Source organism: Embiotoca jacksoni, unplaced genomic scaffold, assembly GCF_022577435.1.
Source record: "Embiotoca jacksoni isolate LCO1_2020_lvr unplaced genomic scaffold, fEmbJac1.0.p SCAF_92, whole genome shotgun sequence".
Classification (NCBI taxonomy): domain Eukaryota; kingdom Metazoa; phylum Chordata; class Actinopteri; family Embiotocidae; genus Embiotoca; species Embiotoca jacksoni.
Window position 1 is genome coordinate 756,478 of NW_027185450.1, and position 21,115 is coordinate 777,592.

Here is a 21,115-nt window from a genome sequence, read left to right on the forward strand (position 1 = left end):
AGTTGTTGTTAATTCCTGTGGACGCTGGACACTAACCGAGTGTGTGTCCGTGTCTCAGCAGTCAGCGAGGAGGCGGGGCTCTGTGTGTAGATGTGTGCACACAGCTCGTGTCTGTTAGACGCCTCCATCAACACGGATATTGACACAATTACTCAGACGATACTCGTCAGAAGTAAATTGTCTGTACCGGATACTCGTTTCCTTTAATGTGTTAAGTGCCATGAAATAACCTGTGTTGTGATTTGGCGCTATATAAATAAAATTTGAATACTCTCACAACTCAACCCTTTCCTCAGAAATTGCATCTTTATTTTTTTTTACACATTTCAGTTCATCACAGTTTCCTTCAGAGGATCCATCCCAATAAAAAGCAACACAATAGGATGCCTAAAAAAAGTAGTAAACTTTCCCTGCACCTGCACTGCTGCAGGAAGGACGACTGTTGTTTTGTTGTATTGTGTGAGCATCTGCAAAGTAATTGAAGAGCAGCGTTGCGATGGACAGGCTGATTACAGTGTCTGCTCCCATATTTCCCCGTCATGGCAGCTCGTCCTGCTGTCTTCCAGTACGCAGGACGGCCAATCAGCGCCAGTGTTGCTGCGACCGCGCAGAAAAGCATGCATGTTGCTCCTCTGTTCATTTACAGCTGTCATGGCAATAACATGAAACTGCATTGAGACTAACACCAGGAGGTAATGGTGGAGAAGATCCGACTGTCCCTCATTTCTGAGGACAAAACTGCTTTTTTAAAGTAAACCACATTTAATAGAGAATGTGGTGTTCAAACATCGACATCCAACCAATGACATGCATGTAAGAATCAAACACACAAATGTTGGCAACAGATTCTGGATGAACAGAACCACAAAGAAGTCATAGAAACTTTAAACCCAAATACAATGCTACTGTGGCTGCTGTGCATAAATTGAATCTCCAAAGAGAAAGAAGCCTTTCAGATTGGTGCTGTAAAAGAGAATCCACTTTGTTCACGGTGACCACGGTTGCTCTTAAAAAGAAATACTGATAGTATGAGTTAGAGGATTATCGCCACACACAAGCCCTTGTAGCCAAGAGTGGTTTAATCATTTTCAAGCAGCCACTGACCAGAACAATAAATAACAGAAGCAGCCACTGATTTGTTTTATAAATGTAAAAGTATTTTTTTTATCAATGTGGCTCGGTGCAACTAAAACCTCAGTAACCTTCCCTGACTGTGACTGCTTGGATATTCAAGCACCATCTTTCCTACTTTCATCTTTCCAACTTTTTAACTGCTATGTAAATAATATTAAACAAACCTTTTATAATTTTCTCACCCTTTTCAAGACAAAAGTGATAAATTACACAACATAGCGATGAGCATTGTTGGGGAGTTTCAGTTTAAAGTAAAGTTAAAGCAAAAGGGTTCACATATGTCAGGATCCCTCTCCTTCCTAGAGTTGTCCCTGTGCTGGTGGGCGTGTCCCTGTGCCGGTGGGCGTGTCCCTGTGCTGGTGGGCGTGTCTGGTGTGTGTGTGCAGCTCGTTCAGCTCCACCTGCTGCCCATCAACTCTTGTTCCTGACACAGCTGATCCTCATCCCACTGATCACCTCAGTAGTACATCTACTGCCGGTCTTCCACTGGCTCAGATGGTTCTGCTTCAGCGTCAGAGTTCTGCCGGCTCTCACCTGCAGACCTCTGGTCCCTGGATGCACCTGTCTGTCTGCTCAGCCGCCAGCAGTAACCTGCGGTGGCTCCCCGAGTTCTCCCCAAGTTCTCCTCGAGTTCTCCTCCTTGCTGGATCTCCACCTGCGATGCCAGCTGTTGACTCTCCGCTGCCCAGCAGCCCTCAACCACTCATATGCTGCCTAGTAGCTCGGGCTGAGCCCAGAACTGAGCCCAGTTCTGTCCCGCTGGCCTTTTGGACAATTACCACATCACAACCTGTTTTAACAATAAATCTGGTTAACCTTCATCCTGTGTTGTACTTTTGGGTCCCTTTTCCTATCGACACCATAAAAATATGTATTTGAAACTATTTCGAAGTTTGTGTCTTCTCTGTTGCCTCAGGAGATATTTGATCAGTGTTTAACAGGTGTTTTCCAGCCATAAATAACCTCTCATAATTCCTCACTGGATCGTGGCTCAGTGTCCATTCAGCGGAGAACTGCAGTATTCCAGTACAGCCTGTCTGTGCTCAGCTGGAGGTATTAGCTGCTTCTCCTCCTGCTGATTTTGTTCAGTGTAATGTTCTGAATATGCAGATGTTACTCAAAGACAGATGCATTTTTAAAGATACATATGAAACAGACAAGTTTAAAGTAACTAGCTGTAAATTCTAAAAGAACCTTCAAACCAGGAGAACCAAAGAACTGAGGAGCTTTTTAATGTCCGTTTAAGAGTCAAGGAAGCACATCATTGTCCAGTTATTAAGGAGAGTTTCATTTTTTATTGTACTAACAATTTAGCAGTTTAACTACAACAAGATACATATCTAAGGTGTGGTAAACTCTTTTAAGCAGTAGTCAGGATCACCTGTGGCCTCCGAGAACAACTAGTAGCATTGATGATGATTAACCAATCTGTACAGCTGTTGGTTCTTTTCAGTAAACTTTTCAGTGTCATCTGATATAACAGAGAGAAAGCAATATGAAACTATTATAAATATATAATAAACTATTATTTCATCATTCATTTATGTTTTACATGTTAAAGTAAGATTTTCTTTTTCCTAACGTTGGAGGGGGCGGAGCCTCAGCGCCCCATATTAACAAACCGCCACTGCTCATCACGCTGCTGGCGTTCATTCAAATCAACTTTAAAAACACTTTAGAGGTTGGCAGTGTCGGCCGGTTTCGGCGCATGCTGATTGGTTGAAATGAACCCGAGGTCGACGCCCAGCAGGGAGGAAGGACTGCAAACGGTTCTCTGTGGAGGGTGGACAGACCAGATGTTCAGGGAGTTAAATCGGGGTCTGGTTTGCAGCAGGCTAATTTGTGGCACCCGATGAGAATGAATTGTGTACTTAGATCCTGACAGATGTAACAACAGACCTTTTCCACGACACACGTCCTGACTCGTCATAGCAAAGGAAGCTCAGGTGTAAGTAATGACATTCATGATGGCTCAGAGCAGAAACACAGCAAGTGGTGAGGTCGCCAGCAGATGACACTTCCCCCACTCAGCCGCTGGCGGCTGCATCCATCCAGCTGTCAATCAAAAGGCTGCTGCTTCGACCGTTGTTGCTATTTTGGCTCACAACACACGTCAGTGCAGAAGCTGCCTGTGATCAGCGCTGTAAAATAGTCATCTGCATGTCATGCTTCTCTCCAGGGATTAAACATTTAAAATAATTCTTCACGTGTACCAGAGTTTTCACAATTTTTATTGCGTCCATCTTGCTCACCACTTTCTGTGTTTCTAACGTCGGTTCCACTCAGTGGGTTTTCTGTTTGTCGCTGTAAGCGCAAAGAAAATTCAGGTCCAACCTGCATATTCCACTGAACACGGCTCCATCACGTCGTGTGTGCCATGATTTCTAGCAGGGAAACGATGTTAAATAGTTTATTTTCTGTCCATGATGTGTTTATTGTTGTCATTTCCTACTTTGTGCTGCAGCCTAACGACAAACTTAATACAGCTGCTGTGTTTTAGTCTTTAAAAACATGAATCCTCCTGTAACATTATTGCAGAGCAGGCAGGTGTGGCCAACTTCTTTTTGTAATTTGATGAACGCAAATGCATCTGTGGTGCAGCGTGGCAAAGTAGGAGGAACAGATAGTAGACGGTGTGTCACAGCTGATCTCAGTCATGGCCAATCAAAGCAGCTCCTCATCACCGACTGACATCGACCCCAGCGGAGGATGTAGCAGCTTCAACAGTTTCTGCTGGGAGCCTCGAGGTCGGCATATCAGGTGATGCTAAATGTTAAATGTGATGTTAAAGTGAACAACACATCCAACAAAGTGAAATCAGGTGCTGGAATGATGTTAAAGACTCAGCTTAAGTAAACTATTCACACTCGAAGCTCCTGGTGCAACTCGTTTATTAACAACACGGATGAAGAGCAATGTTCTTCATAAATAAACTGATGTTGTGGTGTCCTAAGAGAGAAACCAATAAAGTGGACTAGAAAGTTTTCCAGTTGTTAGTCATACCCCATGTGTTGCCATGGAAACGAAGATCATACTAACAAAAAGTTTTCTATTTTGAGAACGAATTGTTCCACAACATGAACACATTTAGATGACATGTTTTATTGAGTTGGTAACTTGTTGTATAATCACAATATCACCCTCTCGTGAAATATTGCTTAACCATTGCAGTGAAGAAGTGTACACATTAGAGCCCCCAGAACATTGCAATGGAATGAACTTCTTATTAACCTGATATATGACATTTATGCTGAAAAGGTCTGTTGTAAACAGCTCTAAATGTGGCTATATATATGTATTATGGGAAAATATTGGTAAATCACATGGGTCAGAACTCTTGAAGTGTGTAACAGTGGCTGTGTGGCCTGTCAGAACTCAGACAGGTTTCAATGGATTGACAGCTATCACGGGAGGCAAATGCCATCAACATGAATCTTTTACTTCAAGTTCATTTTTGGGGAATTTTGATGCATAAATTTGCTTCATTGATTACCAGCAAAGTGTCTTGGCAATTAAGCAGAAGAGTCACCAGCAGCTGTGATGTATCCCACCCCGGAGGTAGATGGTCCATCACTCTTAACCCTGCTCTGCTGGATTATACATAATGCATTCATAACAAATACGTTGATTACCCCAAAAAGACATGGTTATGGATCGTTGTGATATCAAAGCTTAAATATCTACATTAATATTACCGAGGCCAACAGAAAAGATGGAGTTATTGTGAAAGACTGTGAAATTTTCAGTTTATTGAAATCAGCCACTTCCATACTATAATACTGGGTTCATGCTGTTATACTAAACTGTGTGTGTGAATACAGTTAAGATACAATTTCATAGTTTTCCCAAAGGAGTAAATTTGGGAAATGTTTTTAGTCATCTCTCTCTCTAAACTTGCCAAAAGACATGGAGTTTCCGATCTGTTTTGAAATACATTCTCCTCCTTTTTTGAAGCAGCTAAAGTGTAATAACGTCCTCATGCAGTTCATCTCCAACAGCAGGAAGTATTTGGTTTGTACTTCTGGAAATAATTCAATACAAACAGGCTCGTAAATCTTCCCGGGTTTTATGAAAAGCAGTTTTTTTTTTACATACCACACAATTATCCATTATAATATCAACTGTGACACCAATAATAATACTCGGGACAGTATCGTTGACATACAATAGATAAAACGTAATGGCCAACACATGGATTAAGACAGATCTGTGTTCAAAATAAAACCAGCAAAGCGCACTTTTTGCTCAGACCTTCCTACTGTCTAAAAGGTACTCTTTGACAGATCTCTCTACTCAATAAGGCTGTTGGTTAAAAAAAATATCTCTCACACGATGCACTTGCAACCACAGATCAAGACAACTTTGGTTTGCTCCAGTACAACTGCTAAGAGGACACCGAACACTGAAGACTGAACGCAGGACATTCACATGGAAACATTTCAGCTATTTTGTTTCAATACTGTTTCTTTTCGTCAGTGTTCTTCGTTTTTGTACAACAAAATAGATCCTCTGAAGGGTTAACGTGTGTGTTAAAGGTGTCCTGTTAATCGTAATCATCATATTCTGGATCCATGCTTTCACCCTGGCAGTACGTCCCCTGTGTGGAGTAGGACCGTGTCTTCATTGAACAGTTGGTGTCCATCAGAATTGCCTGAAAAGACAGTTGTTGATAGGTGTTGACAACAAGATTTTCATACTGAGTAAAACACATAAGAAACTATCTTTAAATGTTTATGTACTTTACATGGTTATATTTTGTGTAGGATTTGAAACCTCTTCACTTCAGCATGTCCTAGCAGTAGTATGCCAGATTTCTTACGTCTAAGAAATATTTATATGTAAAACATCACAGAGAAACTTAAACTTAAAATACATGAAATAATCATCAATGCACAGTATTGAAAAACAGAAAGACGCTGGGCCCAAGTTATGCTGACATGAAATACTGATTCAAATACCTAAAGTACATAACAACATAGCTCAGTAAAAACTGTACAATACTCATTGTACAAGTTAACATGACACTGGAGCTGTTACATCTAACTTATGAAATAGACATACCGTACATATGCCATCTTTCTTTTTAAGGTTGTATGTAAATAAAAACAGAATGCAATCATTTGCAAATCATGTAAACACATATTTAATTGAAAGTAGACCAAAGACAACATATAGGCTGAGAAATATTATTGTTTTATGAAAACTATCTGCTCATTTTGAATTTGATGGCAGCAACACATCTCAAAAGAGTTGGGACAGGGTCCACAAAAGACTGGAAAAGTTGTGTAACGCTAAAAAACAAACCTGGTGGAACATCTGACAACTAATTATGTTCCCATGGCAACAGATCAGTAATATTATTGGCTATAAAAAGATGATTTCAGAGAGGCAGAGTCTCTCAGCAGTGAAGATGGGGAGAGGTTCACCACTCTGAAAGACTGTGTTGGAAAATAGTTCAACAATCTAAGAATAATGTTCCTCAACGTAAAACTACAAAGAATTAGTGGATTTCATCGTCTACGGTTCATAATATCATTAAAAGATTCAGAGAATCTGGAGAAATCTCTGAACACAAGGGACAAGGCTGGAAACCAATATTGGATGGTGGTGATCTTCGGGCCCTCAGGCAGCACTGCATTAAAAACACTATTCTGGAGTGGAAATCACTGCATGGGCTCAGGGACACTTGTGAAAACCATCGTCTGTGAACACAGTTCATCGCTGCGTCCACAAATGATGTTAAAACTCTCCAAAGAAGAAACCAGATAGAAACATGATCCAGAAACACCGCCGCCTTCTCTGGACCGAGATCATTGAAGATGGACTGAGGTGAAGTGGACAACTGTCCTGAGGTCTGATGGATCACAATCTGAGATTCTGTTTGGAAATCATGGACACAACTGGTCTCCTCAGTTCCCCAACGTTTCCAGAGTGTTGTTAAAAGAAGAGTTGATGCAGCTCAGTGGTGAACATGATCCTGGAACAACTTTATAGAGACGTGTTGCTGCATTAGATTCACAATGAGCAGATATTTTTCATAAAACAATAATATTTCTCAGTTTCAACATTTCATATGTTGTCTTTGGTCTATTTTCTATTAAATAAGAGTTGATGTGATTTGTAAACCATCATCAAATTTGAAAGTGATGCAAATAGTGATGGAGGGAGACAGCAGCAGAGGAGATGAATGGATGGGGGTGAATACAAAGAGTGACGGTGGTGTTAGAGGGACAATGAATGACATCACATGCTGCATGGAGAAGGACAAATGGAGATGGAGACAGACAGGTGGAGCTGCAGGATGAAAGGGATGCAGGGTGGAGATGTTATGCAGTCCATTGATGTCAAGTGGTGGAAAGTGAATTCATAGTTTTTCTGCATTGGTTAATGCCTGTAAAACATGACAGTGTATGTTTCTGTGAAGCCCTGAAAGGAAATGTTAAAATGCGTTCATCCACAGCAGACAACTTGGTAACTCCTTTATAAGGGTTATTTGCATTCACATGTTTTGTGTGCACGAGATAAGTTTATATAAAGAGAGACATCACAGCACAACAGTCTGTCTCCTCTCAGCAGGAAGTTCACTTCAACTGTCAGCTGACCAACTATAAAGTCGATAGCATTCTCAAAGTTTGCATATTGCTAACGATATAATCCACAAACTCCCAATATTATCGTTATTGACTTTTACTAACATTAATCCGATTAGATAATCGATTAGCCAGACTGGCTGTGGTGGCTACGCTAACAACAGGGCTAACAACAACTCAGTTAACTAAGGACAGCTGTAATGAAGGGATGTAAAGGATTATAGTTAATAAACAATAATGATGATATTGACAGTTTAGTGCACAGTATGACTATTTTAGGATTTACGCAAATACATGTCAGAGATACAGAAAATAGTGTTGAGTGGTTGGAAGTACAATTTATAATCTATCCAAGATCTATGACCTTGTCTTGTGTTTGTCCACCTGGCCCTCCAGAGCTTCCGTATTTCTGTGGGTTTATGTAAGATCCGGTTTACAGTATTTAAGTGTGTTTTGAATCTTACGATTTTCTCTTCTTGTCCCGGTGGATTCCTGAGGAAGAGGCAGAGAGGAGCAAATAAAATGTCCACTATCCCAATGATGGTCATCAGCCAGGGGAAGCCGATGCTCTCAGCGATGGAGCCTCCAATAGATGGACCTGTTTGAGGAGAAGAAAGTTGTTTATGTTGTACTGACCAGATGATATATTAGGATAAATTACACAGTAACAATTTGGTGGTGATGAGAAAATACAGCAGGGTCAGAAAGTCTAAGAGCACTGATGACGGTTCTTAGAACTATGTGATCCCAGCAGGAAGTGACCATGGTCCACGGAGTTCCTGTCCATCCATTTTCTTCCGTTTATCCGGGTCGGGGCAAGGTGGCAGCAGGCCAAGCAAGCTGACCCAGACTTCCCTCTCCCCGGCAACATTTTCCAGCTCATGCTGGGGATCCTGAGGTGTTCTCAGGCCAGATGGGATATATAATCCCTCCAGCATGTTCTGGGTCTTCCCTGGGGTCTCCTGCTAGTTGGGCGTACCCAGAGGTTCCGCGAGACTCCGACCGATTGTGGAACCTCAGATTGAAGAGGATCAGTGCAGATTCCGTCACGGTCGTGGAACAGTGGACCAGATCTTTACCCTCGCAGGACTACTGGAGGGTCCTGGGAGTGTAACCATCCAGTCTACATGTGCTTTGTGGACTTGGAGAAGTCTTTCAAATGTGTCCCTCAGGGGTTTTTGTGGGGGGTTCTGCGGGAGAGTACTGTGTTCTCTATATTGTGTTCTCTGTATTGTGTTCTCTGTATTGTGTTCTATGTACTGTGTTCTATGTATTGTGTTCTATGTACTGTGTTCTCTGTATTGTGTTCTATGTACTGTGTTCTCTGTATTGTGTTCTATGTACTGTGTTCTATGTATTGTGTTCTATGTACTGTGTTCTCTGTATTGTGTTCTATGTACTGTGTTCTCTGTATTGTGTTCTATGTTTTGGGTTCTATGTACTGTGTACCCTGTCCTAAGTACTAACTACTGAGTAACTAATATTTCTAAGGACTCCTCTGCTGGTATTATGAGAACTCATATCCAGTGTAGGAAGTGGTTCTATAATTTGGGATGAATGACTGAAGAAAAATTTGTGTTCCACGGTCTTCAGGCAACCGGGTTCAATTTGATCCAACAAAACTGCAAATCAGCACAAGCATGGGAAGAAAAACCTGGTGCTGCACCAAAGGTCCAATGCGCCTAGATCTGCGCCTGCTGTGGTTTTACTGTTTGAATTCACTTTACAGGTATTAAAACCTGTAGTTGAACAGTCGGTAGTATTGCTATGGCTGTTGTGTATTTGGTTTCTGCTTACCTAAAGCAAATCCCATGCAGAAAGCCACATCAGCGATGGCATACACGCTTCCATAAACCGACACGTGCCGCAAGTCCACCAAGTAACCCATTATAGGCATCATGGAGGAGTCCACCATGCCTGCAACACATCGCAATCAATCATCATCGTACATGTAACATAATGTACACGTTTAGCAGTGAAGTTTGTAAATGAAGCCGACTTACCGATCGCAAAACCAACACCGAAGTTTGGAAGAATCAGCCCGTAGATGTCTCTGGCAAACGGGACCTAGAACAGACAAATTATTCATTTACCTTTAATGTCTTCCAGTGTATTACATGGGATTGTAAAAAAAAAAAACAGCTGGCTGCTTTTTGGTTTTAACATGGAAATCATTCGTTCTTCTATTCATATTGACTTTCTCACTGATAATCTCCCAGTGTTTCTTCATGTTATATTTATATTTATTCATTTCAATGGGATACATTTTCCTTTCCTTTTGCGGTTGTTGTGTTTTTTCATTGCTGGAATCACCTAAACACACGTGATTAGAGCGATTTGCACCTGATATCACCTGCAAAACGTGTGCAAAACAAATGTGCAAACTTTTGGAATAAACACACAATTTAATACCTTTTTTAGCGATCTTAGTGAATCTGTTGTGCTTCTACTGGCTGTTGAAACCTCTATATAATTCATACATCCGACACAACTTTTTAGAATGCAGCTCCTGTTAAACAGCAATGTTTCCGCTCAGTATTAAACTCTATAATGAGTCAACATTGATGGTCAAATCTCCCATTGGTGACATCTGATTTCACACTACTAGTGTATCAGCTGCCTTCATACTTACACATATCACACTGATTCCAACCACCGTCATTCCAATAAGAGCACAAAGCCACCTGAAATGGAGAAAAGTCATCAGTGTTGGCTCATCTAAAACACATTTACTCCCATCAATAGGTTCTGCAAAAGATGTGGCTATAATACACAGTATTTATCTACATGACTGGAATATTAATGTATTAATATTCATATGTATATACTATATATATATATATCTATATATATATATATATATAGATATATATATACGAGGCCGTCTGTGGCTGTAAGTAAAAGAGTTAATGTTGAGAGGGGTTACATTTTGATGAAAAAAACCCATAAATAAAGGGCTTTTATTAGTTAATATATCAGGAACTGACTTTAAAAAATAAATAAGTTGTGAATAAAAATCATTTCAGTCTTCAAAAAAAAAAAAAAAAAAAAAAAAAAAAAAATTACATTATGGTAATTCTATCAAAATTCCACTTTATCTGCTGACATTTCTTACATGGAAACACATAGGTGGTCTTTAAAAAAAAAAAAAAAAAAAAAAAAAAAACAGTCAGAACACTGCGAAGGCTTTTAAAAAAAAGTGTCGGTAAGTCAGTAAACACAAGAAATGAAAGACAAGTTCAGGGAGCTCCGCGGTGAAAATTTCATTCAATCTGTGAATGTTGCTGTTATGTTATAATCTCTAAAGTTAGATGCTTTCACACATGTAGTCTTTATTTTAGCAATATTACACTCGAAGTGTGCTTTAACGTCATTATTGAGCACAACAGTGATGCGGTCAGGACCGAGGCACTTCCAACTAAATAAAATATATAATCTAAATGTGTTCATATTGTGGAGCAATTCACTCTCAAAATATACAACTTTTTGTTATTGATCTCCGTTTCAATGGCAACACATGGGGTATGAATAATAACTGGAAAACAATCAGTAGACTCTTATGTAACGTATGTAATGTTTCCTACTCCAGGAAGTAGTCAGACCCTTAGCAACCACCTAGCAACCACCTAGCAACAGAGATGATTTCTAGTCTCCAACTGAATAAATACAGAACATAGAAACACTAAACTGATCAGCTAGCTCAGTCTGGTTGGAACAAAGATATCTGATGAACAAAGATATCTGACAAACAAAAATATCTGATGAATAAAGATATCTGATGAACAAAGATATGACGAACAAAGATATCTGATGAACAAAGATATCTGATGAACAAAGATATTTGATGAACTAAGATACCTGAAGAACAAAGATATCTGAAGAACAAAGATATGAACAAAGATATCTGATGAACAAAGATATCTGATGATCAAAGATATCTGATGAACAAAGATATGAACAAAGATATCTGATGAACAAAGATATCTGATGAATAGAGACATCTGATGAACAAAGATATCTGATGAACAAAGATATCCATGTTCTCATGTGTTTTTAACATTTTAGCTCCGTGTCATGTGTTCAAACCAAACCGGTCCAGCTAGCCTCCTCTAGGACTGTAAGTGCGTGACTATCCGTGGTGTTACGGTACGGGTGCTCAGAGCGACCAAAAAGGACCAAAAGAGACCCGACTTCACCAAATGGGTCATTTAATAGAACTATAACAAGTAGAAACTACATTATATTACATATTATATGAAATTCTATTCTAATTATATATTCCCATTCAAAAGGGGTGATGTCATGATGATTTGTTCATAATGTTCTGTTGACCAATCAGATCGCTGGGTCAGAACTACTTGTTGTATAATGTACATTAACAGACGTTTTTGTTAAATGGTTATGTGTAAATAGGGAGGCAACAATCCATAGGAATAAAAAGTGCTCTTTGTTTTTGTTTATAGGCATAGAAACTGTCCTAAAGTATTCTGATATTACCAAAGACCCAAAAGTAGTTGTTCCTGACACGATTCCAGAAGGCTATGTGGGTGTGGCTAAAATCTCTGTTGCATTAGGTGCTACCATGGAGTGTATAAAGGCTCCAAATTTATGAAGACGTGGAACCCTGCAGTGGCCTGATAAAAAGCAATACAGTTGTTTTTTCTATTTCATACGCATTCAAACTATTGGTGGAAGTTTTATTGAAGCATTTTGTGCTGGTGAAGTTCTGTTAAATTTTATATAAAGATGTTTGATTCATGAGGGCACTGAAAAGAGTTGTGGTTAGGAACAAGAGGAATAAAAGAACACACCATTTCAAGGAAAGATTCATGCAAACAGATATAGATGCCCCGTATCATCAGGGCTTCAATAAACCAGCCTCACAGACACTAAAAGTGAAAAATTCATTTAGAGGAGCGGAAACAGATATCACAGCCACAGAGGGAGCGAGCAAGAGAGTAGATAAGGTTAATTTCCCTCCCTACCTTCCCATCTTGTGAGCCAATGTGCTGAAGATGCTGGTTCCAATAAGGTAGGAGATGGACGCTGGTAGGAAGGCGATGCCTGGGCCACAGACAGACACAGAGACATGAGAGACTGTGGGCACAATATCCAAGATAAGCAGATCTCTATCAGTGCCTCATCACTGAGCTGCAGCACATCTTCCATTGTCTGCAATGAAGACGGGTGCTTTTCACCTGCCAGCATGTGACACCCTCATATCCTGTTCCCCTCTCATCCTTTTTATCTGACCCAGACTTCATATACAACTGACTGCAGGGACAAACTAATAACAGCAAAACCTTTCTATAAAATCTGGGAAGAATGGAGGTGAAGTGACACATTTGCTGACGTCACTAAGAATTACATTTTTATATATCATGTGTAAATCGGTCCCTCCAGGAAATTGCGATCAGAAGATAATTAATACAAATCTCAGGCAATCTCCTCAAAAAATCCAAAAGATTCCCACCCCCAAAAATGTCATGAAAAGAAGCTCTGCTGAGAGTACGATGGCATCGTTATATTTTGAAAGTAGCCTTTCCACACAAGACTCTCTTTATTAACAAAAATACCTCCTAACCCTGCGCTTGCTAATCGGAAAAGCCAAAACAAGCCAAAAAAACAGGAGTAACGGGAATTGTGGTCTTATTATTGGAATGAGGAATACTGTATGTTAAATTAGTTTTATAAAAACTTCAAGCTGTAAAAGACTGAATTTTATTTTTGCGCATACAGTTGAATGAACATGAATTAAACAGCATCTAAAGCTCTTATTTTGACAGCTGATGTAGTCCTTGTTTCTATATTCCAGTCACAGACGGTCTGTTCTGGAAACACACGCGGCTTTTAGGACCTTTTATGAACGTTTAGCAGCTTTTAGCAGCTTTTAGGAGCTTTTATCTCCATGGTTCTCTAAGTTTAATAAATACATAAAAACAATTTTTTTAAATGTGATGTGTATCCTGCTTATAATCAAAGAAGTGATTACATTTTATTCTTTATCAAAAAATTGCAATATTTTTGAATATCTGCAATTTTACCACAAAAAACTCAAATTACATCGCAATTTTGGAGAAATTTTTGCTGCAAAATCTAAAGTTTTTGAACACAACAATCACAAAAATACCTGGACAAAATCCTGGAGAAACTGGTAAATCAGACAAGAAAAATGTGGAGCAATAACTGATGATATTATTTCATGAATGGGAGGAATTACTGTTGTATGCAAATATGTGGCACCCTGGGCGAACTACTCACTTTGTGGATTTTTGAAGTGAAAAGCAGTAAATGCAACACTTACAGGACACACTCATTAAATGAGCCGTCTTCAAATGTAAATGCAGTGTTACTTTTTATTTCATTAACTAAAATTGTGGCATATACGAATGTTTGGACATGAGGAACCACACAGTCTCTTCTTCACGGGTCAGTTCAGCTTCTGCCTGCTACGGATCATTGTCCCGTTGGAGAACCAGCCTCTTTTCAGTTTCCACTTTGTTGACTGACTGCACGATATTTGTATGGAAGCACGTTGCATTTGCAAATGAAAATAAGTGGAGATGTCACCTTGTAAATATGACTTTCAATAGCTTGAATATCAATATGAAACATTTTTTTCAAGTAATTTGGAGATTTTCACGTTAAAAGTCTTCACTCGTGACGTTGTGTGTCTGGTTGAGCCACTCCTTTGCCAGATCTTTGTCAGCTCGTATCGTAGTGTTACTCTTGGCCTTCTAGGATAGCACAGGCTAAGTATTTCCTTGATTTGCTTGCAGTAAGTCTGTTTCTTGCGTCCAGGATCACCACTCTTCAGCATGTTCACTCCATCTCACTCTTCAGCCACGTACCACCTTCATCCCGGTCCACCCGGCGACCCGCCCCTATCAACCCTTGGCCTTTACCCTTCTGTGCCTCCATCTCCACCAAGAACAATAAATCTTTCACTTCAAGCCTCAGTCTGTCTCGTCAAGCTTCCTAACAGAACAATCTGCCGTCATGGACCAAGCAGACTCTGACAAGACCCGTCCAACATCAGGGTCTGGGACTGCTCCATACCAAATCGTTTGCAGTCGTCCCGTCCAACCGGGCGTAGACCTCAGGTTAGTTTTAACCAATCAAAATGCGGCGACACTAACCGACACTCTGCCACCGCTGCAACTCTCCACCAAAGCGATTTTCCCAGAGCACACACCGTTGTTAACGGGAGCGCCGCCTCCTTTTCGAACACCGGCAGCATGACGAGGCGCCAAACGTTCAGGTTTCCTCCGGTCTTTGAGAGTTCAAAAATATTCAACTTTGGGAAAAACGCTGCGCTTGTCACTGTCACTTTTTACCCAATCACAGTAAAGGAGGGGTGGGACAAACGCACTTCACCACCGACACTGGTTGCTCATTTGTCCGCCCTTCAGAGTGGCTGAGTGAACGCGAATATGAGCAGCGTATTCGGACTACAATCACAGCGAAGAAAACTGAAGCTGTGGGCAACAGTCTGGTGGAGCCAGGACAGTGGACACCTTCCATAACCTTTGAGCCAACGTTGGCCAGATAGGAATCTCGGTTGGCCTCATCTCAGCCCAGTACTCTCCATCGCAGCCCTCCTGATTCCTCCCCCCAACCCTTCAGCTCAGAGAGCCCCATGTCCCTCCACTCACTGCCTGCCAGTTATTCCTTCTGTCTACCAAGACTTTGATGATGTTTTCTGCCAACAGCATGCTCTTTCCTTGCTATCACATTGTCCCTGTAATTGCTCCATTGATCTCCTCCCCAAACCCCGACTGCCAACCAGCTGTTCACAATGAGAGGCTACGGTGAGCAAGTCTTTGTTCAGACCGCAAGCAAATGGGATTTCTTTCCTCAAATCAGATCTTTAGGACAGGCTGTCCGCAGGCAAGTGAATAGATCGGATTTGGTGTGTCCAGACCTCAGACTGTTTATAAAAGCGTTCGTAGCTTCAGGTCTGAAAAATGGTTCCGATGCAGAAGTGACCCAACTCCCATTAGGACCCCCCTTCTTATGGACACTTGAAGCTAAAGCAGCTTCCACCGAGGTTAAACACTGCTTCTTGGTCACCTCTGTGATCCCTCACAACAACTGACGGTAGAGACCTCTCTGGTTCCAAGGTGACGGCGGTACTCTCCCGGTGCTCTTTCTTGGACCAAAAGGTCCACCCCTGGTTGTCCTGTCTTGAGCACAATTATAATGATGGAGACGAGAGCTGCTATCGGTTAGCTCGAAGTGACTATTGGGGACAACAACTTTAAAAACAGAGCTAGTATTGAGTGACAGCCCAGGCCGCCAGCTCTTCCTTCCTGTTTTGCTCCCTGTGTTTTCTCCTGTTGGTGATGTCTCCACCCACTTGCAGTGCTGATGTGGTCTGCTTGGCCCCGCCCCTTTGGCTTGCTGACATGGTTTCTGGTGTGGTTGCGGGGCTCCGCCTGGCCTTGATTGGTGATTAGTTGCACCTGAGAGGAAGAGCATAAAGCCAGGCTTCCTCATCGTTTGCTCGCTCCACAGATAGCCGGGCTCCTGGCAGCCTTTGAGTTTTGTTGAGTTGTGTCTTCTTCTGTTTTTGCACAGTTTGTGTTTTTAAAAAAATTAAAACGTTACCTTAACCCAGTTTACCGTGTGGACCTTCTGTCATTGTTATGGCCTGAACGAGCCGGTTGTAACCAGTGGAAGTGCGTCGGCCAGCAGGCCCCTGACAGCAACTATTTAGTGTGTGGACCAATCAAGACAACCTGGCTTACGTCCAATCAGCCGAGCGATTTGTCTTCAGGCGGGCGTGCTGGCCGATGGTCTTCGCCCGCTTCACCTTCACTCTGACCGAACAGACACGGAATCTTGCCAGCACTCCTCTGAGGAGATTTTCCACAGCTGTGACACCGTCTTTCCGCCGTCCTGTTTATTGGCCGCGTTACCTGGCAGACTGAGTCCCTCTTTAAAGATGCTCATAAGACCTCGTTGGATCCAGGTGACGGTTCCAGAAACCTTCTCTTCATACCAGATTCTTATGTCCACCTCCGGTTTCCTGTCACAACCTTTTCCTATGTGGCGGTTTTTCAGACACCCGAGAACTTCATGTCCGCCTGAGCTTAAGAACCAAACACAGCCCATAATCACATCAGAAAGAGCCAGGATGTCTACATTATTGTAAGCACGTAAGCTGTGGGGTAATATTAATGTGATGCAGTACCAAAGCCTGTTGCAGTTGTATCATGCCATCACTGATGGTTTTAACTCTAGAATAAAACATGCTCCTAGTTGTGAATACTGCAGAAAACCCTTGTGATTGATGGACATGTGTCAGGGCACTAGCAGCTCTCCCCCTGATACTGCTGCACCAAACATGGTACACCTTGTACACCGGACTGCATTAGATTGTGCAGGTGATCACTGAGGATACATCTGTGTCCTAATAAACTAAACTTTTCATAGAAAGCATATTGGATGGGCAGTATGAATGCATGCGGTTTGTGTGTGTGTGTGTGTTTTCATGGTGCTGTAACTACAAATGCTGACTGAATAATGTGTGCTCTCCACATGTACTGAAAGGAGCTTTGTAAATACCCAGCTGCCATTTCCTGGCACACATGGTCTCCATCATCCAGATCGGCAGCGTCGGCTCCATCATGGCGATGGCCATGTTTCCAAAACAAATGGCACCTGGGGATGAAGATTGAAGATAAGTGGCTGCAGTGTCAATTAAAGTCTGTTTTTGTTCTTTTCTTCTTATGTAATATCTTTCCAGCCCGCAGCCGCCTGCACGTAGACACATGCAAACACAGCCTGCTCTCTTTATTCCTCTGTTGTCACTGTAACCGACGGGGGGGGGGGGGGGGGGGGGGGGGGTGGACCGTTACAGCGGCAAACTGACTTTGAAAACACAAACTTGTTGTCAGTGTCATCTTCCATATTATTGCATATGAAATTAACCTCAGGCCTTAATATACTTCCTGTTCTCACGTAAAAAGCAGTGGGATGTCGATTTGACATGTTTTATAAGGACTGTGTTTATACTGTGCCTTTCCATCATTGAATCACCAACTCGTAACAACACATTCATGTTTCCCTGGAAGCTGTGTAGTTGGGCCCAATAGTTTCTAGGAGGTAAACTAGTCCCATGTGATGGACCAGGCTGAGTAGAAACGATTACCCAGATTCGGGTCCCCAGGACTCACTCCAGGAGCAATGCATGGGACGAGGGCTTGGGGGACCCATTGAAAGAGTAATTTGAGGTCAGAACCACACACAAGGAGGGCGGGTAGAGGTTTGACAGCAGATGCTTGGAGTGCTGAAGCCTGACAAGGAAGGAAGGAACCAGTTGGGCCTCCTTTTATACACAGTGCTAACTTTCCAACTGGATAGGGGCTGGACCCGTTTCTTTTTCAGGCTTTGGAATAGGATGGGGTACTGACATTTTCCTGGTCAGCAAAAGGTCAGCAGTTCGTAGTTCCCCAACAAGAAACATAGCAACTTTTATAAAAAAAAAAGAAAGAAAAAAAGAAAAAGAAATTGTTCTTTAAATAGTTCTCTTACTCTTGTGATAAAAACTTTGCTCTGAAGCTCAATTCTGGGGCTGTTCTGGAAACACTTTTCTATTAAATAATAAATTTAGCAATTTCTGATCAACCCACTTTAATCTCAGGCTTTAAATGAACAACTTCCGGTTCGTTCTGACCTAATTCTGGTATAAGCACTGCCCACTTCCTGATTAAGCCCTGCCCCCTCTGAGTACTGATACGGCTGCAGATAAATTAGTTGGTTTAACAGATACAGATGATGCTGTGCTCACCCGTCCCTAGTTACCACCCGGTACACACTGCTGGGCAGAAGTTAAAAACATCCTCGACATCCAGCAGGAACTGTGGTTGTAACCAAAGAACGTGGCAGTGGATGCCAAGCGGTGACTGACTGACTGCAACGAGGCACACACAGCGTTGTTTTCCAGAAGATCCTTTTTAACATGCAACTCTCACTTCACAATACATTTTCAAGGAATATTCCTGCTCTGGAACAATTGCTTTCTGTTTGAGTTTCATGTCCAAAAAAAACAAAAATCTCAGATGCTTCTCTACATCTACTGTACTGCCATTATTTTCTTACCAGCTGCGATTAGAATGTACGGATCCTTCATTAGTGTGAACAGCGGCGTCCCCTTCTGACTCTGTGAACAACAAAGGCACAAAAACAACATCCTGTGAAATATAAAAAGCTTCTCCTGTTCAAACAAAACCCCAACTTCTAAAAGACTTGCTTTACAATTGTCAGTGGAGCCCAACTTTACCATTAATATAGACAAAATATAACCTCTGGAAACTCATCTACAGTCTGGGAAAACACTGCCTGAATTCACAAGTAGATTAACCCAATATGTTATTATATTTTAATGTCATTTTTAAGAGCACTGAATTCATCAAATCTCCAGTGAAAGGCAGCTTTGTAAAGCAAAGTTAACAACCACACCTGTTAAATGTGTTGGAAGCACTGCTTCTATTTACAAAAACTAAATAAACTAAAACAATAAATCAGTTGTAAGAATCAAATAAAAATAAAAATGTTGTACTTTGTCTCGCCATAAAAAATTGGCATATAATTTGGCAGAAATAAAGCAAACACATTACAATGAGGTTTCCTGCTGAATAGAAGCAGAATAACACTGAAGCTGCACGTCTCCACAGAACCTCATCAATGTTTCTGAGCAGGACATTTAGAAGAGCAGAGATGGAGTGAAAAGGTAAAAGAATCTCCTAATGACCACAAACAGGGTCACTTGCTGAATTTGCCTCCAACAGAGAAATCTCTGTTTGTTATCGCCACATATATTAGTTCATGTGTCATCCTGAAAAGAAGCAAAGGAACATTCTTTCTTTTCAGAGGAAGTCATTAATTAGTGTTCGAACCAGAATCTAAAGGGCTCACTGGAGCATCTGTCATCTGTTTTTCACTCTTCAAGGCTATTGTTCGCATACATTTACCTGCCTGCAGACTTTTATGTTAACATTACAATGTTGGATGATCATTTCATAAAAAATAAGTTAGCTATAAAACATTTCTGGAAATGGCAGCAACTGTCTGATCTGAGGAATTAAAGTTGAAAAAAAAAAAGTAAATAAAGGACAAATCTAAAGAGGTCAAGAAATATTATAAACATTTAAAAGAGGACAACTGCAAAACTATTTCATAAGCATGTTCAATTAAGAATTTTTACACGAGAGGGTGCGCTTCAAGGTAAGTGCCGCGGTCCTGACCGCATCACTGTCGTGCCAATATTGATGTTAAAGCACAACCTCCAGTGTAATACTGTGATCATACAACAAGTTACCAACTAAATAAAATATGTAAACTAAATGTGTTCATATTGTGGAGCAACTCACTCTAAATATCAAACTTTTTGTGAGTGCGATCTCCGTTTCCATGGCAACGCATGGGGTATGACTAAGAACTAGAAAACAATCAGTAGACTCTTATGTGACATGTAATGTTTCCTACTCCAGGAAGTAATCCGACCCTTAGCAACCACCTAGCAACCACCTAGCAACAGAGTTAGTCTCCAACTGAATAAATACAGAACATAGAAACACTAAACTGATCAGCTAGTTCAGTCTGGTTGGAACAAAGACATCTGATGAACAAAGATATCTGATGAACAAAGATATCTGATGAACAAAGATATCTGACGAACAACGATATCTGACGGACAAAGATATCTGATGATCAAAGATATCTGATGATCAAAGATATCTGATGAACAAAGATATCTGACGAACAACGATATCTGACGGACAAAGATATCTGATGATCAAAGACATCTGATGAACAAAGATATCTGATGAACAAAGATATCTAATGAGCAAAGATATCTGATGAACAAAGATATCTGACGAACAAAGATATCTAATGAACAAAGATATCTGATGAATAAAGATATCTGACGAACAAAGATATCTAATGAGCAAAGATATCTGATGAACAAAGATATCTGATGATCAAAGATATCTGATGATCAAAGATATCTGATGAACAAAGATATCCATGGACTCATGTGTTTTTAACATTTTAGCTCCGTGTCATGTGTTCAAACCAAACCGGTCCAGCTAGCCTCCTCTAGGATTGTAAGTGCGTGACTATCCGTGGTGTTACGGTACGGGTGCTCGGAGCGACCAAAAAGGACCAAAAGAGACCCGACTTCACCAAATGGGTCATTTAATAGATCTAGAACAAGTAGAAACTACATTATATTACATATTATATGAAACTATTCTAATTCTATTTTCCCATTGAGGAGGTGGAGTGATATTTCTAATGATGAGCAGGATGTGATGTCATCATGATTTATTCCAAATGTTCAGTTGACCAATCAGATCTCTGGGGCGGAGCTACTTGTATAA

General features: G+C 41.0%; 1 protein-coding gene across 1 annotated transcript in view; it reads right to left on the reverse strand.

Annotated features, from left to right (window-relative positions):
* Positions 1-4,863: 4,863 nt before the first annotated feature.
* slc18a2 (solute carrier family 18 member 2) overlaps positions 4,864-21,115 on the reverse strand; it is a 37,894-nt gene continuing 21,642 nt past the window's right edge. The window contains exons 9-16 of the mRNA XM_069141888.1: positions 18,831-18,891; positions 17,295-17,390; positions 12,710-12,788; positions 10,357-10,408; positions 9,728-9,791; positions 9,522-9,641; positions 8,189-8,322; positions 4,864-5,785 (exon numbers count right to left, since the gene is read on the reverse strand). Coding sequence (XP_068997989.1) covers positions 5,678-5,785; positions 8,189-8,322; positions 9,522-9,641; positions 9,728-9,791; positions 10,357-10,408; positions 12,710-12,788; positions 17,295-17,390; positions 18,831-18,891 — 714 coding nt within the window. The 3' untranslated portion in view covers positions 4,864-5,677. The remainder of the gene's footprint in view (positions 5,786-8,188; positions 8,323-9,521; positions 9,642-9,727; positions 9,792-10,356; positions 10,409-12,709; positions 12,789-17,294; positions 17,391-18,830; positions 18,892-21,115) is intronic.